We start from the raw sequence: 15,511 nt of genomic DNA, 5'->3' as shown, positions 1-15,511 counted from the left end.
GTCAATCCAACAGTGTTTTTTTTCCCAAGGAGGTGGCAGGAAACACCATCTGATTTGTTCCCAAGGACACACGGTTTCTTTGGGGTTCACTACGAGGCAACGGTTTCAGTGACAGCCCGGTGCCCTGCAGACCTGCACCAGCAGGTTTTCTATAGCAACAAAATGAAGATCCTGCTGTGATGGAAATAAGAGAGGTTACAGCCCTGCCCGACACGGCACGGTGTCTCACAGCTCCTGCACGCTCATTGCTCTGCAATTAAGGATGCAGGCAGGCTGGCTGCGAGATGAGGCACGGCTGCAGCACTGCTCCTGGCACTGCATTAAGCTTTGCAGGGAGAATGTGCAAAAGCACTGCTGGGAGAGGAGGTCACTGCAAGAGCTGCTTGGGCACATTGCTCCCACCCTGCGCAGGGAGCACACACTCAGCAGGAGCACTGAGCCACTCTGTGCTCGAGCTGCTGCAGAACAGACACAGCTGGGACACCAAAAGGCAGCAATGCCAGAAATGCAGCCACCAGGGAAGGCAGCAATAGCAATGCTGGAACAGCCAGCAGGATTGCAGAGCAGGACAGACTTTGTACCTACAGCTTCCGATGCAACCAAAGCTCCTCTAACAGAAAATGTTTAGAAAGATGCTTCTAGGGCACAGTTTTTGTTTCAACTAACTTCTTCCTGATGTCCTGTCTTGCAGGATGTGCTGACCTGCACAAACAGCCCAAGCATTTCTACAGAACTGCCATCTCCTTCAATATCTCCATGTGTCAGGAGCTGAGCTGAGCCCCCAGAGCCCTCCTTGTGCCCTACCCCCACAGCCTGGGATACAAAGCCCATCACTGCCAACAAGGGAAGTTTGGTTGCACATTGACATGGTAAGGATGCTGCTGGACCACAGGTTCAGCTGCACATCACCCAGTGGGCAGCACAGACCTCAAACCCCATCACCAATACTTCTCCCGAGGGCGATTCCATCCCAGCCCCTTCCAGCACCCCCGTGCCTCAGCTGGAGACAGCAGTTATCTGAATTCCCCTCACATCACAGCATTTTAATGACTTGTGCGAGCTCCAAAGCCAATCCCCGGAGCTATCAGGCTGCCTCTGACTGCACCGACGGGGCTCGGAGGGGAAGGCAGAGGTGAGTGCCTCAGGGACCCGCTGCAGCTGCCCTGCATTCCTCCACACCACCCCATCTGATGCCTCCTGCTTGTTGATGACGACAGCATAAACGAGGCTGTGCTGAGAGCCCGGTGCCTGCTGTGCCCCCAGGACGGGTACAGGAACGGGGCAGCCCTGGGCACTGATCCTGCCCTGCCCGTACCTGCACTGCTGCTCCTCCTGCGAACCAAACCTTGAACGGGCTCCAACTTTCCCGTCACATCGACTCGCATTTTGGCAGAGGCTCAACCCACATCTTATCTAGAGCAGCGCTCCTTGGCAGCAGGCACCTCCCTGTTGTGTCACTTAATGATGTTATGGCTGGCTCGCAAACAGTAAAACAGAAAGGCCGTGACGTTATCTTAATAGGATTTTGCTTGCTGAACTCCGAATGTCACCGGCGCTGCTCCCCGGTGCAGCACAGGGGATGTGAACCAGCCCACTGAAAGCAGCTTGAAAACAGCATGCATTGAAACTCAGGGTTGGAGGCTTCTGTCTGCTGCACCCAACCCCTGCTAGAGCCACACGCAGGTAATGCAGGAGCTGCAGCAGCACAGCCAGCTGCGTTGTTGCCTTTCCCCATCACGTCTCAGAGGTACCCCGTGTTGGGGGCTGCTTGCAGTGCATTGAGAGCACACAGCTGCTGATGGCACAGCCAGCCAGCTCTCCAAGTGCTGCATCTGAATGCACCTTTCAACGGCCTTCATGCATTGGAGCGACTGGAACACCAGCCCTGGTGTGCCTTGCAAGGCTGCTGCCCGGCAGCGCTCTGCTGCACGACGCACTCAGCGAGTCGAGGCACGCCAGATAAGATCCCATTTTCCACGCATGAAAATAAGAGGTTGTAATAAAGCCTCAGAAGGAATCAATGGGGGTGATTACACAGTGAGTATTTTCCCTGCTTCCAGGTTACCCCTCTCCGAGCAGGCGGTGCAGGCGGTTTGTAAATTGCTGGGAATCCCCGCTTGGCACGCAGCCCTGCGATTTGTTCAAAGTGGCCATTTGTTTTCTTGTGGTCTCCGAGATGTGCCATCCCCCCATCCTCCGGGAGCGGCAGGAGAGGAGTTCCTAATGGACTTTAATGGAATTAGCAGCTTTGATGGGGGCAGGCTTACAGCGGCGTGCCGTGTGCTGGGATGCAGGGGAGGCACTGCAAACGCCTGAGCAGGAATATTCAGCAGACAAAGAGTGGAAGCTGAAAGGCAAGGTTTGAGAGGAGAGGGAATGACATTTTGTTAGACAAGCAGAGCTGGGAGGGAGGCAGAGGAGCTGTGAGGAAAAGCAGCAGTTCACACCGGCAGCGGCAGCGCAGCGCCACAGCCACTCAGTGGGAAACATTTCACTTCTAGCAGCCCCCTCCTTACCCTCAAAAGAATCGTCTGCACCTCTTTCTGGGGGAGCACCGCAGGCCCAGAGGCTGCAAATCAGAGCATCCTCTCTTAGGAGGGAGCCTGCAAAGGGATGTCACACGCCTGTGAAGCAGAAGAGCAGCACCGCCTGGATGGGGAGGTGGGACGGGGCAGTGCCCTTCATGCCCTGCAGCTCTTGCACCATTCTCCTTCTGCCTTTTTCCATTTGCCTCTTCCTTCCCCAGCGCTGCGTGGGCTGGCACCAGTGCTGCTGCAACAAGGAAAAGCAAAATCCTTTACATGTGCAGAGAGGAAGAATCGCTTCTGCACCTCTGCCACGGCCGGCGCTGCGCGGCTCAGCTTGGAAACGCTTGGCACTTCTCCCCACCTTATAAATAAGTCATCACTGTCATCAAAATAATTAAGCAACCCAGCCTTTTAAATGACTAATAGAAGACAGTAATTGATACGTGTGAGGTTTATGGAAGCGACGGATCCCTGTTAGCCGTTCTCAAAGGTGTAACTTAAAAAAACCCCAAAAAAGCAACCATACTAAGCATGGAACACCATGTAACCTACAGGTCCCCGACCCCTGGCACCAGATTCCCATGCAGCCCAATCTCCCATGCACATTCATCATGAAAGGTCCCTGCTAAGCTGCATGCCTGTGTGAAGGCATTACCTTCCCCGTAGCTCCGTGCCCCGCAGCACCCTGCAGAAGGCAAGCAGGAGGCAATGCAGACAACAAGCTATTTTCCTCCTGCTGGAAAGAGGCACATTTCTGCTCCTCGGAGACATGGTGCAGAGAAAGGAAAAAGAAAACAATCCCCAAACACCCAAACCCAGACTGTAATCTACAAGGCCACACTTCACATCTGCTTTTGCAATGTTAACTCGTACAAAAAAGGCTGGAAGTAACACAATCAATTTACTTTTCATTTTGGAAGGTTGTAGATGTAAAAGCAGGGCAGCTGCACAGCTGGAAGGCTGCTCTTATTTTCACAGAACCCAACCCTACACTTAACAGCAAACGCTGCTCCACCAAAACCAAAAGTGCTTGTAGATATTTTTAGGCAGCACTGATCTTTAGGGGTTCCCAGGCTGATTAACTCCAGCCGACCCCAAAAGAACCACAGAAAGAACCCACGTTTGGGAACGGACAGTCCTCCCTGCAGCCCATCCACGGACCCAAACTTCTTGATCTATATGAACTCCACAAACCAGCAGTGTCACACACTTCCAGGGACGCCAGCAGCCCTCTGCTGCTGTTGTTTGGAAGCCTCAGAGATAACAAACGAGGCGAGATGTCAGCACATCTCCCTGCCCCCCCAGCTCTGTGCACTGCAGGAGGACTCCCAATGCGCACTGGGAGCACTCGGGGGCAGGCAGAGCGCAGGCAAGGATTCAATTAGCATCCCACCTTCGGTTCGTTTGCCATAAGCCTCACTTAAAAGTCGGGGTCAGAGGGGCTGTGCTGTGCTCTGACTGCAGACGCTGCCCGGAGCCTTTAATTGTTTCCTGGTGTGAACCCACCCAAGGCAGCACTGCCTCCTCTCCTTGGCTGTGAGCTCCCTGGGGCAGGCACTGCTCCTTTGCCTCCTGGCTCTGTGCTTCAGGATTTCCTCCCTGGGAAGCACCTCTGAGATGTGCCGCAGTGGCCACAGCCTCCAGAGCCCAGAGGGGGAACTGCTGGGATGAGACAGAATCATAGGATGATGTGAGTCGGAAGGGACCTCTGACGGCCATCTGGCCCAACTCCCCTGCAGTGAGCAGGGACACCCACAGCTCCATCAGTGTGCTGCACACAGAGGGGCTGAAATCTACAGCCATCACGGGAACAGAGAGAAATCCATCTGCTGAAGAACCAAAGCCTGGTCAAGAGGACCACAGATGGCTATCCCAAGGCAGGGAGAAGTCCAGGGTGAAGTCCTTCCCCTGCAAAGGACGGGAGATGAAAAGGGGAAGGTGGGGGATGAAAGCATAAACTGATCATAAAGAGATTAATAGATAGCTTGAGGGTGCTGTGACAAAGGTCAGCCCAAAGGAAGCGCTCGTGGAAAGAGGTTGTTGTTGACAGATGGACTCAATGTGAATGTGCAAGGAAACGGCCAAGCAGGCTCCTGGGAGCTGCCTCTGTGATAACAACACCTTTCAGCTGGGGAACACTGGGAAGTGATGCTAATGTAATCTCTGCCTCCACCTTTACACCTAGGCAAGAGAAAAATACAGCTCTGGCCACAAATCAAACACCAGACAGAAAGAATAAGGGCGTATAAATACCAACGAGAATGCAGTTAGTGACTGTGCTGGCCAAGAAACGGCCGAAAAGCCCACAAAGATCATCCAACCCAGCTACCAGCCTATCCCCACCGTGCCCACCAACCACCTTAAAGAAGACCTTCCCTGCCAGCCCTCTTTGGGCAGGTCCCAGCAGAGCAGGAGCGAGGTGCAGCACTGCCGGTGCCCTCAGCCTGCAGCACGCAGGGCAAGGAGCTGCAGCCCCACGGTGCAGCACGCTGCTGGCAGATGGCAGAGCCACGGGGGGCACGGGCAGGCGGGCAGGAGGGGCTGGTGGCTGCGGGGAGGGACGGCCGCCTCCGAGCCGCTTCCAGTCCAGGACGACAGCTTGCATATGGATAAACAACGAGATAATTACAACCTTGAAGGGAGGAGAGAGAAGCCCATGGCTGCAGCATCCTCCTGCTGCCAGCTCCTGCAGCCCACCGCCCCACAAGCTCTCTCCACAGCCTCATCACGGAGCAAATTGCTGGCCATAAAAGCCCTGGCTAGAGCGCTGCATTAGGTACAGCTGTGAAACCGTTTATCTATTGATAGACCCCCATTGTCAGGGAGCGGGGTTTGGCTTTCGTGTGAGCGAGCAATTTGGGAAAGCAGGGAAAAAAAAAAAAGGAAAGAAAGAAAGCCAACAAAAACGACAACCCAAAAACCTCACAACCAACAAACAAACAAATAGAGAGAGAGAGGGAGAGAGAGACAATACCCAGCAGCTCCCAGGGCTTGCAGGCCGCTGCCAGCTGGGAAGCTGAGCGTATGAAATATGCATCGCACCGAACAAAGCAAACCAAACTGCTCGGTGCTGGAAAGCTGTAACCCTTTCCTGCACACACGGGGAGCAGGAGGCACTCAGACTGAGCTGGGCTGCCAAAGCGTCACAGGGAAAAGGGTGGAAAGACAGAGCACCTGGGGGGGGGGGGGGGGAGGTAAGGAGGAGCCTTGCTGCGTGCAGGCACTCTGTGGTTCCATGTGCTGAGCTGTACGGTCAGGAGACTCGGTGGGTAGGTTAGAGGTTTGGGAACTGCTTCTTGCATGGGCTGCGGTGGCCTGGAGCAGCCCACGTCCACTTATACCACTCCCACTTCTCTGGGAAGCATTGAGGAGCACAGCATCTGCCCAGGGTCCCAATCAATCCACACCACCGTGCTGAGGAGAGGGTGCAGCAACAATTAGCAAGGAGGAAGCATGGGAAGCAGCTGGAACACCTGGGTGAGCTGGGAGTCAGAAAGCACAGGGCTCACAGAGCTGCAAGGGGAGCGTGTGCATTAAAGGAATCCAATCCAGGGACGGGGGGGAAATGAAGAGAGGAACAAAGAGATCCAGCAAACTTCCAGCTAAGTAGATTATTGATCTTCAGGGTGTGCCAGAAACCAGCTCTGCAAATTGCATCAGTCCCCTGCTGCAGGCTCGCAGTTACCGGATGGCGATGCAGAAGTGCTCCCACCACACACACCCCCTTATTTCAGCATGCCATGGGACTGGGACTGGGCCAGGTGTCACCGGGTGTCCCCAGGCTGCTGTCTGCAGGGTGCACAAATGCATCCAAAGGGTGAAAATGCAACAGCAAACAGAACCCCCCAGCAGCGAGAGGGGGAAGGTGGTGCTGGCAGGGGGACAGCCTGTTGCCTTCTGTTGTCAGGAGGGAGCAGGAGGGGAAGGCAGTGACCTTGCGAGGCTCTCTGCAGCTCAGCAAATCATCTCCGTGGCAAACACGGGCAGAAAGGGAGGGCATCGGGTGAGTGGCAGCCCAGCCGAGGTGTGAACGCCTCGCAGATGGCCCTGACAACGCGGTGACCTCGCAGGAACCCAGGGATGCAGTGCAGAGAAGTGGGGAGCAGAGCTGTGTGCAGGGTGCGTGGGTCCTGCAGCACAGCCACTCAGTGCTGGTGCTCTCATTATTATCAGTGCAGCAGCGCAGATGTGCACCACACTGCGTGTGTACGGAGAGAGGTCCCTGCCCTGACAGCCATATAACCAAAGCAGACGGCAGGCGTTTATTGCTGCCAGGAGGTGTTTATTTCCTACAGGGGAACCAGCAAGCCATGATGTGACATTTGGTAATTTTTCACAGCGTCAACACCAAACTGTGCAGAAATGCCCAGAGAAGTGATGGGGCCACGGATGCGCTTATCGCACCCGGGAGAGCTGTGCCATGTCCTGCTGTCACCTCCCGCCCTCCCTCGGGACCCCCCACTGCCACACTGCAGCTTCCACAACCCTTAACCACAGAGCTTGGAGTCTCAAAGCCCTCCTGTGAGGGAAGTGAGGAAATATTTACCGATCCCTTCCCACAAGCCAGAGGGCACAGGCAAAGGAAAGGGGATGTGGGGCTGTTGAGTGGCGCAGGCAGGAGGGAGCAGGTGCCCAGGACACCAAACAAGGACAGCCCCGGTGCCACGGAGCTCATTTCTGTGCTGAAACCCAGCCAGACCGCTCTTGGGCTGCTGAGTGCTCAGACGGTGTCCTCCTCGTGTTAAATAAATGCCACTGCTGCACTCCCTCTGCTATGAATTATTAACCAGGCAGGCAAGCAGTGTGTGCCAGCAGCAGCAGCTCAGGGCAGGAAGGGCATCAGGTGGGGCTGTGTGAGTGTGACCGCAGGTGTGAGCACTGACACCAGCCCGTCACTCGCGGGCAGTGTGCCAGCAGCAGAGCTGTGCTGTGCCACCTGCCCGCCTGCAGCCACAACTGCTGACACCACTGCCCACAGCCCTTGTGCCACAGCCTGTACCTCCCACCCCACAGCAGGTTGCTGTCTCTCAGACGACGTGTGGGAGGACCACATTCATGGGGTCCATAATGCACCATGGGCATACTGAGCCAAAACATGAATGCAAGAGAGGATCAAATGGCATCGCTAAGTTCCTGGGAATAGCAGTGCAAGCCCCAGCCCTGATCCCCGGGGCTTCAAAGGGCTCTGAGAGTGAACGAAGCAGCAGAAACGCAGCTGAGTGCTACCTGTGTGCCATGTTCATCTCCCTGAGCGTGGATGGTGTAGGAACGGCCACCGCCTTTCACCGTCTCGGTGGCAATGCGCACCTCCACCCCGGGCAGTGGGGTCCCCACGGAACCTAGGAAGGAAATGGAACAGGACTGAAACAGTGAGCAGCAAGAAGCCAAGGATACAACAGAGCAGCTGCTTTTCTCTTTCTCTCAGTGGCATCTGCAGACTGTGCTGGCGCTGAAGAAGCTCCTTGCAGGGGGTTACCCTTCAGGAAGGCTTTGATCACGTCGCATGTCTGCATGCAAATGTCACTGTGTTGCCATATTCCATTCGCTGAGCAGGCAGTGCTGGAAATGCCTGGGAAAACAAACGTGCCTGCATCCCTGAGCAGTCTCCCCTAGACGGCCTTTGAAGGCACTGGGACAGCTTCGTGGCTCAGTAATGAAGCTGTTTTGCACCATGAAACCTACACGAAGATGTGAAAAGAAAGAGCACAATGACTGCTACAGCGGCTCACTGCTTCTCTATAGCTTGAACCTGACAGAGAAGGCAAAGGCTTACCAGTATCAGCATTGCAAGGGATTACCTCAGTTTTATGAGACATCAATACGCTGTACACAGAGCATCAGAGGAGAAAAGCAGAGATCAAAACCACAGTGTTCTTCCCCAGGTTTCCATTTTCAAAGCCAGGGAACGTGGCACAGTGTCACCAACAACCACAATTAAGCTCCGTGATGGTCCTGCTGCCAAGAGCCCCCACGCCTGCAGCACCCCCATCCCTCGGCTTAATGCACGCCCCTTGCAGTAAGCAGAAGGCACAGAGGAAGGGCAGCTTTGCTCCCGTGACCTCAACCTGCTGGGGGGCTCCAGGCACAGCAGCAAGCAGGGCACTGGGGCATCTGCTGGCTCAGCAGGTTCCCTGCATCTCAGCGGCACATGACAGCTCTCGGCACAAGATGAGGCTCGTGGCACTCATCCCCTTGAGCAGGGAGCTGCCAGCATGCAAACATGCATCGGGCACAGAGCAACCTGTGGCTTGGGAGGGCTGGCAGGTTGCACTGGTAAGCCTGCTCTTTATTTCGAGCTGATTGATTCTTCCACCTGGAGAGCATCCAGCCATTGTGGCGGTGCTTTCCAATTGGGAAGTCCTTACAGCGGGGGTGTGCAGGACCAGGAGCCCGGCACTGCCTCCCCCCTGTGATCTGGATTTCAGGCTTTGGAGTTCAAGGTGCAATTTCCCTGTCCCACTCTCATTCTCCCATCCAAGCCCTGGAGGCCTGGTACCAGTGACACCACGATTTGGTGTCTGCTACATTGGTCAGTTGCCATGGAAATCGATATGTCGTGGTAGCCCAGATTTATGGCATCCCTGCAGGATCAGCTGAGAGCAGATGGGCTACGAGGGAGTGAGATTTTATTGCAGCAAAACTACCCTAACAATTAGCAAATCTGGCAAGAAATAAACAGAAAGCTACACGGCAGGTCTGTGACGTGTGTCTGTTCAGCTTGAGACTGCCTTTGGCATTTAGGTCAGCTCCTGCAGGCAGTCAGGTCCTTCTGCCACAGGGCTGCTCTGACAGCCAAATTCACTGCCAGAAGGCCAGGACAGGGGGCTGCAGCAGAGCAGGAGGGGAGGTGTGCTCTGTTCTTCTCACCAGGAGCTGAGGTGCCACTGAGCTGCCAGGGAGAGGTATTTATGTATTTTCAGCAGAGTTTTGTACCTGCCACGAGACTCCAAGAGTACTCAAAGCAAGCTATAAATCACGGAAAACAAGCCAAATGTTTGCACATCGAGCTTGCCAAGGCCACCTTCTAGAATTCTCCCGTGTGAAAAATACCTCGTGCTGATAGCCCCAAACCTGGCTGAAAGACATGGCAAGGGATGGCAGCAGACACTGCGAGTAAATGAAGTCTCACAGAGCTCAGGGAGGGGAGCAGCAGGCAGCCCAGTGAGTTGCCACAGACTCCCACAGGTTTGCCAGCCCTGGAAGCCTTTGCATTAAGATGAGATCGATGCCTTCCTGGAAGATGCTCCTTTGCTGTATGCGAGCTGCCAGCCTCGATGCAGAATGCAACAGACTGACCCATGGGCAGCAGCACTGAATGCCAGCGGCCACTTCGGGTCCCAGTCTTTCAGAATGAAATATCAAACACCAACACAATGCCTCCAAAGAAACACAAAGACAACCATTTGGCAGAACCGACGTGTAAAATCAGACCCACACGGGGAGCTGTGTCCTTATGTTCAGCCTGGAAAAGTTTTTTGGCATTTCAGAAGAATGATAAACCTGCAAATGGGTATCTGTAAAGGCTGAAAATGCTCACAGCAGTGATCAGAGCTACACGGGGCTGACAGCACTGATACAATTTGTGCACAGGCAATGACTAGAGCTCCTCAGGCCTGGGTGATGTGTTAAAGCACACATCACGACGTGTTAAGACACACACCATGTATGTACCATGATGTGTTAAGACACACGCCACGCCAACTCCAAAGCTCGGTGGTTGGCTGTGCAGGTTGCAAAGGCACAGCACCACAATCACAGAATGGTTTGCATTAGAAGGGACCTCTAAAGGCCACCTGGCCCCACTCCCTGCAACGAACGGGGACATCCACAGCTGCACCAGCGCTCAGAGCCCCTCCAGCCTGACCATGGGTGTCTGCAGGGAGGGGATATGAGACCCAAATCAGGTGGCATCAGAAGGGAGTCAAAACTCAGCGCCGTTCACCTCTCAGAATTGGAACCAGGAGCAATCCCTGCTCCTTCCCCTCCCTGTGCCCTTCCAGCTGTCCCCAGGCTGCACGCTCTGGGATGCTCAGCAAGGCTGGCAGCACGTTCACAGTGTCAGGCTGCAGTCAGGAAGGACTGACACCATTATTCTTCCTCACCGGCTCTCCTCTGTTTAAAAAAGTTGTCAGCTCTTCCCAGATAAATTTAATTGGCCCTGCGGTCTGTGTCCTCCGGTATCTGGGGACCTTGATGCTGTTATGTGCAGTGCTGTCCTGGGAGAATTGAAACAGGCCAACGATAAGGCACTCAGCGATCTCACTGTCAACAATACAGCGAGTCCCCTCTGTAGGAGCTATTAGCTGCCTCTGATCTAAACCTCCAATTAAAGTGGTGATTAGGCCCAGTGAGGCATTCTCGGTCCATGAATTATTCATCTCCCTTCACAGTAACAGCACCAGGGGGATTAGAATGAGAGCTGGTGAAAACAGAGGCATTTTAAGCAGGGTTTTAACCATATACAAGCAAACATTTATCTTTCAAATCTTTCATCTTTTCTTCTTTAGGAAATGAGAACTACCTCCCCCCCCCCCCTCCCCCATGGCCTTCTGGATCTGCGCCCTATGGGGCAGTGCCACAGCACCAAGGACACCTGTTGGACATGGAGGGCTCTGCCCTTCCCCAGCCCCGCCAGGGGGTGAAGGAGGGCAGGACAACCCCAGCACCTCTCCTCAAGGGCAGAATGAAGCTTGTGAAGCAGCAGAGCAGGACGTGTGCTGCTTCTGCTCTGAGAGAAACCCAGTGGCAGGTGTGAGGGTCCCTGGGTTTACCCAACCAAGGGAACCTGCATCTGAAGGCTGGGATGGATCACCTTTGAGACAGATGCTTGTAGCACGGACACATTCCCTCTTTGGGGCTTTCCAGTGGCAAGGAATGTCACTGAGAGGTATTTTTGAAGTCCCAGAGCCACAGAAGTCATAGAATGGCTTGGCTTGGAAGGGTCCTTAAAGCTCATCCAGTTCCAACCCCTGCTGTGGGTTGCCAACCCCTAACTTGGGCACTGAAGTCATTCCAGTCAACTTCAATATCTGCAGCTTCAGCTCTGGCTGTGCCCAGCAAGCCCTTGCATTACGTTTAGCACACCAATGCCTGCTGAGGCCCCATCTCCACCAGCACCTTGAGTGTGCTGCAACCGCAGGGCTCCTCCAGCACAGCCCTTGCTGCTTGGCCATGCTTGCTACACTCCTTTGTGAAAATAAAGCCGTGGCCAGCAAGCGGGTCTGCTGTCAGCTGCTGCCTAGCATCTGTCCCCAGAACACTCTGTTTTGCAGGAAGCTCACTGCTCCTCCTGCCTCAGCCCCTGCTGCATTTCTCAGCTGACTCGTTCACGGTGGATACTCCGCTGTACCTGGTGACCTTACATCCCAGCCTCTAATGGGGTACTATATCAAAAGCTTTTCACAGCTCCAGTCAATTATGCCTCAGCTGCACCCATCTGCTTCCCAACTGACACCTCCTGAAATAAATTAATCAAGCCTATTCAATCATAGCTCTCTGTCTGTAAGGTTCCTGGCTGATCCAAACCTTTGAGAGATTCTTCTCTCTCCTTCCGTGGGGCTGCAGTGAGCCCCAGCTCAGTGGCTGTGTGACAGACATTTAGCCTTTATCCCAGCTCCTCTGCTCACAGCTGTATGAGATTATTTGTCTCCACGTCCCCTACAGACCTGGTAATGCCAGAGACTACGCACTGCCTCTGCTCAAGAGCATGTGGACCCAGCTCTGGAATTAACACTGCCCTTCCTGGTGTCCACTTCTGCCTTATCCACACAGTCTTTTTGTCTCCAGGGAGATTGAGAGCCTCCACTCATTTACCCTACTAAAGATGAAATAAAAAGCAAATATAACAAGGTTGCTGTGACATCCAAATGACCTCAAACCACCATCCTACACCTTGGGGCTCACAGAGAGCTCAATCTCATGCAGGTGGGAATTGAGTTTCCCTTCTCCAGCACACAGTAAGCACTGGCCAGACCGGGGGAATCACAACGACACTGCAGAAGTTAACTGCACTTTGTATTTCGTGCTGCCCCCGAGCTGTTCTCAGTTTCAAGGAGCCAATGCTGGGGGAAGCTGTGGCTTCTCCTCTCCCTGTGCAATCCCTTCAAGGGCACAGCTGCTACAACCAGCAGGACCGGGGTGTGAGGGGAAGTCACAAGGCACAGGACAGTCCCCTCTGGGCAGCAACGGTCCCCAGGGGACCAGAGACCAAAATGATGCATATGGTGCCATGCATGTGCAGACAGCATGTGGGGAGGAGAAGGTGGCATAGTGGTGGGCTGGGTTGCTTGGCAGACAGATGGCCACGTTTATAACCAAAGGGAGGGTGGGGGCATTTGATATTTTTAATGTTCGAGATCAATTTATTTCTAGGTTACATAAAGCTACAGATATTGAGAGGAGTCACAAAGTGTAGCTAAGAGAAGTGAGGGAAGACAAGGAGAGAACAGAGCCAGAGCGTACGACGAGGTGTGACAATTTCTAATTCCTGAAGAGTCAAGAAACTTGCACTAAAATAAGAGTGAACAGACACCCTATTTTAAATGCTCAGTACTGACTGATGGGACACGAGCTGCTCCGTGGAGAGCCCCGTGTCAACATCCTATGCAAATACAGCCTCACAAAGCAGAAGCTGAAGATGCCATCCCATCGCAGTGTTTGAACTCATTAAGACTTTGGAAATCATCAAGCAGAGTACATCAAGTGTGTACTGTGCCTCAAGGACAGACCTGGCCTTGCTGGGTTGGCGTGTAACACTGCTCTGCACACACGCTCGTGGCTTTGTCCTATCTTCCCAATGCCAGTTCCTCTACCAGCATCACTGTTCACACCACAGTCTGCTCCTCAGTTATGACAAATGGTGATTAGATGTGTGTTCTCTGTGGTGAGAATAAACAAGAACACTTGACAGCAAAACATCTCTGAACAGTGTCACCTTCTCGAGACTCCTACCTGGGACACGGACTCCACGCAGAGGGTTGGAAAGTGCCATCCCAATCTCTGTCATCCCATACCTCTCCAGCAAAGTGTGCCCAGTGATGGCCTTCCACTTCTTCAGGACAGGCACAGGCAGGGCTGCAGAGCCTGACACCATCAACCTGCACATGGAACACCATGTAAGAGAGGAACTAAGAAGTCTGCACTCCAACAAAACGTTATGTAAAGCCTGCATGTACAGAAAAGCTTACAAGTCCCAAAAGCCTTCAGCCAGCATCAAAGGTACCCCTCACACAGAAGAGATTCTCTGTCTCATAGGGGCGTTTAAGACAGGACAGCCTCCTAAAAGAGATCCTGCAGCACAAGCAGCAGCATCTGTAGGGATCTGTGGGCTTCAGGATGAAGTTCTTAGTCTTGTATCGTGTAGGGTGACACGTATAATAGGCATGCAGACCCCTTCTGGCTTCACCACGCAACAGTAACTCATAATTAAATAACATCACCCCTGTTCTTGCCAGAGAGCTCATACAGCACTACAGCCCGCCTGGCAGCGAGGAGCTGAAGTCCAAAAGAAAACTTGGTAGGTTCCCTGGTGCTGCAGAGCTGGAGGCAGCAGGACGTGCACCGCCCACCTACCTGATGTTCTCCTGGCAAAAGGCACGCACGAAGTCCTGCACTTGGGGCTGAGAGAAATGCTCATCGTAGTATTCTATCAGCTTGGCATAGATAGTGGGCACCGCCATGAAGACGCTGACACGGGGAGCTTGGGAGCTCAGGAACTTCTTCCAAACCTAGGAAAGAGGAGACATATATACGTACACATAGACCCGAATATGAAGTGTAGAGGGAAGCAATGGCTAGCACTGTCAGCGCCGACTTCCCAGCTCTTTTCTCAGCAGGGGATCACCCATCCCTTTCACATTCAGTGATCATACGATGGAAATGGCACTTTTTGGTACCGTCACGTTACAGCCAAGCAGTTGCTGATGAAGACGGCCTGAGGCAGAAGCGGTGAATTCTGTGAGCATACAGAACACTTCAAAGGCTACACAAAGCTTCCAGCCTTCCAGAGGGGAAACACACGGAGTCTGACACGAGGGACACAGCACGCAGGTGGGAGCCCATGGACCTGAAGCTTTGAGGAGCCATCAATTGGGCCAAACTCCATGCGCCGGCTCTGCTGGAGAGCAATGAGTGACCCCAGGCACTGCGCTGGCTGAGCAGCTCCACGTGGGAGCAGTTAGCAACGGACAGGCATAAATCATGAAATCAGTCCCATTTCTTCCACACGTTGTCACTCTTCCCCCTAGGTGAGCTCTCCCCAAGACAGGAACGATACAAAGCCATCAATAAATAAAGGGCCCCGGCCCGCTCGGCTCCAGTGACGGCCGCCTCTCTCCTTTCTCCCTGCCCTGTTGTTGACAAATGTATTTCCTAACAGCTCCTGACACAGCTCGCCTCCCTCCCTCCCTCCCAGCACACGCTCAGCTGCACACAGGCGCGTGCGGCGGTGAAAAAAAGCATGAATTGATTGGAGGTGAACAAGTGATTCTCCTTCATGCTGTCACCCCGGGTGCTGCCGTGTGTGCTGCCCCTTTCCCCTCCGTCCTGCTCGCCCGGGCTCCATTTCATTACTTTCTCCTTCACTGCGCCAGCACCACCTCTCCCTGCCGGCTCTCACTTGGCTGCTTCAGAACAATCAGCCCCTAAAAAGCCCCGTTGGCACCACGTTGCTCTTCTTAATGCAGCCATACGCATCCGACAGAGGCAGCGTCCCACCCAAGGGATGCGCACACTGGGAAGCCACCGGGCGTGGGGTTGGGACCAAAGGACACCCCCAGAGCCACGGGAGCGGGGACACGAGTACTGTGAGCCCCTGGGCACTGGGGAGAGCAGAAAAGGAATGCAGTGTGTCTGCAGTGACACACAACACAGCCATGCCCCGGCACTGCAGGCATCTCTGCCAGCACGAAGCCCTAAATGAAGGCACAACAGGCAAAACTGCATGGAGGACCTGACCCCTACTATACATCTCCCAGCCTCTCTCT

The 15,511-nt window shown here is 54.0% G+C and overlaps 1 protein-coding gene across 6 annotated transcripts in view; it reads right to left on the bottom strand.

The window, feature by feature from the left end:
* ACSF3 (acyl-CoA synthetase family member 3) overlaps positions 1 to 15,511 on the bottom strand; it is a 40,710-nt gene that overhangs the window by 12,623 nt on the left and 12,576 nt on the right. For 4 of the 6 annotated variants that reach the window (XM_425134.8, XM_004944307.5, XM_046899642.1 and 1 more), the window contains 3 exons: positions 14,100 to 14,254; positions 13,479 to 13,624; positions 7,755 to 7,867 (listed from right to left, as the gene is read on the bottom strand). In XM_425134.8, coding sequence (XP_425134.6) covers positions 7,755 to 7,867; positions 13,479 to 13,624; positions 14,100 to 14,254 — 414 coding nt within the window. Of the gene's footprint in view, positions 1 to 2,516; positions 2,773 to 7,754; positions 7,868 to 13,478; positions 13,625 to 14,099; positions 14,255 to 15,511 lie in introns of all 6 variants that reach the window. The other 2 variants (XR_001468515.4, XR_001468516.4) reach the window with 2 other exon arrangements.

Source organism: Gallus gallus, chromosome 11 (assembly GCF_016699485.2).
Source record: "Gallus gallus isolate bGalGal1 chromosome 11, bGalGal1.mat.broiler.GRCg7b, whole genome shotgun sequence".
In the NCBI taxonomy this organism is placed as follows: Eukaryota; Metazoa; Chordata; class Aves; order Galliformes; family Phasianidae; genus Gallus; species Gallus gallus.
Note: the sequence above shows the minus strand (reverse complement) of the source record. Positions and strands in the feature narration are given on the sequence as shown.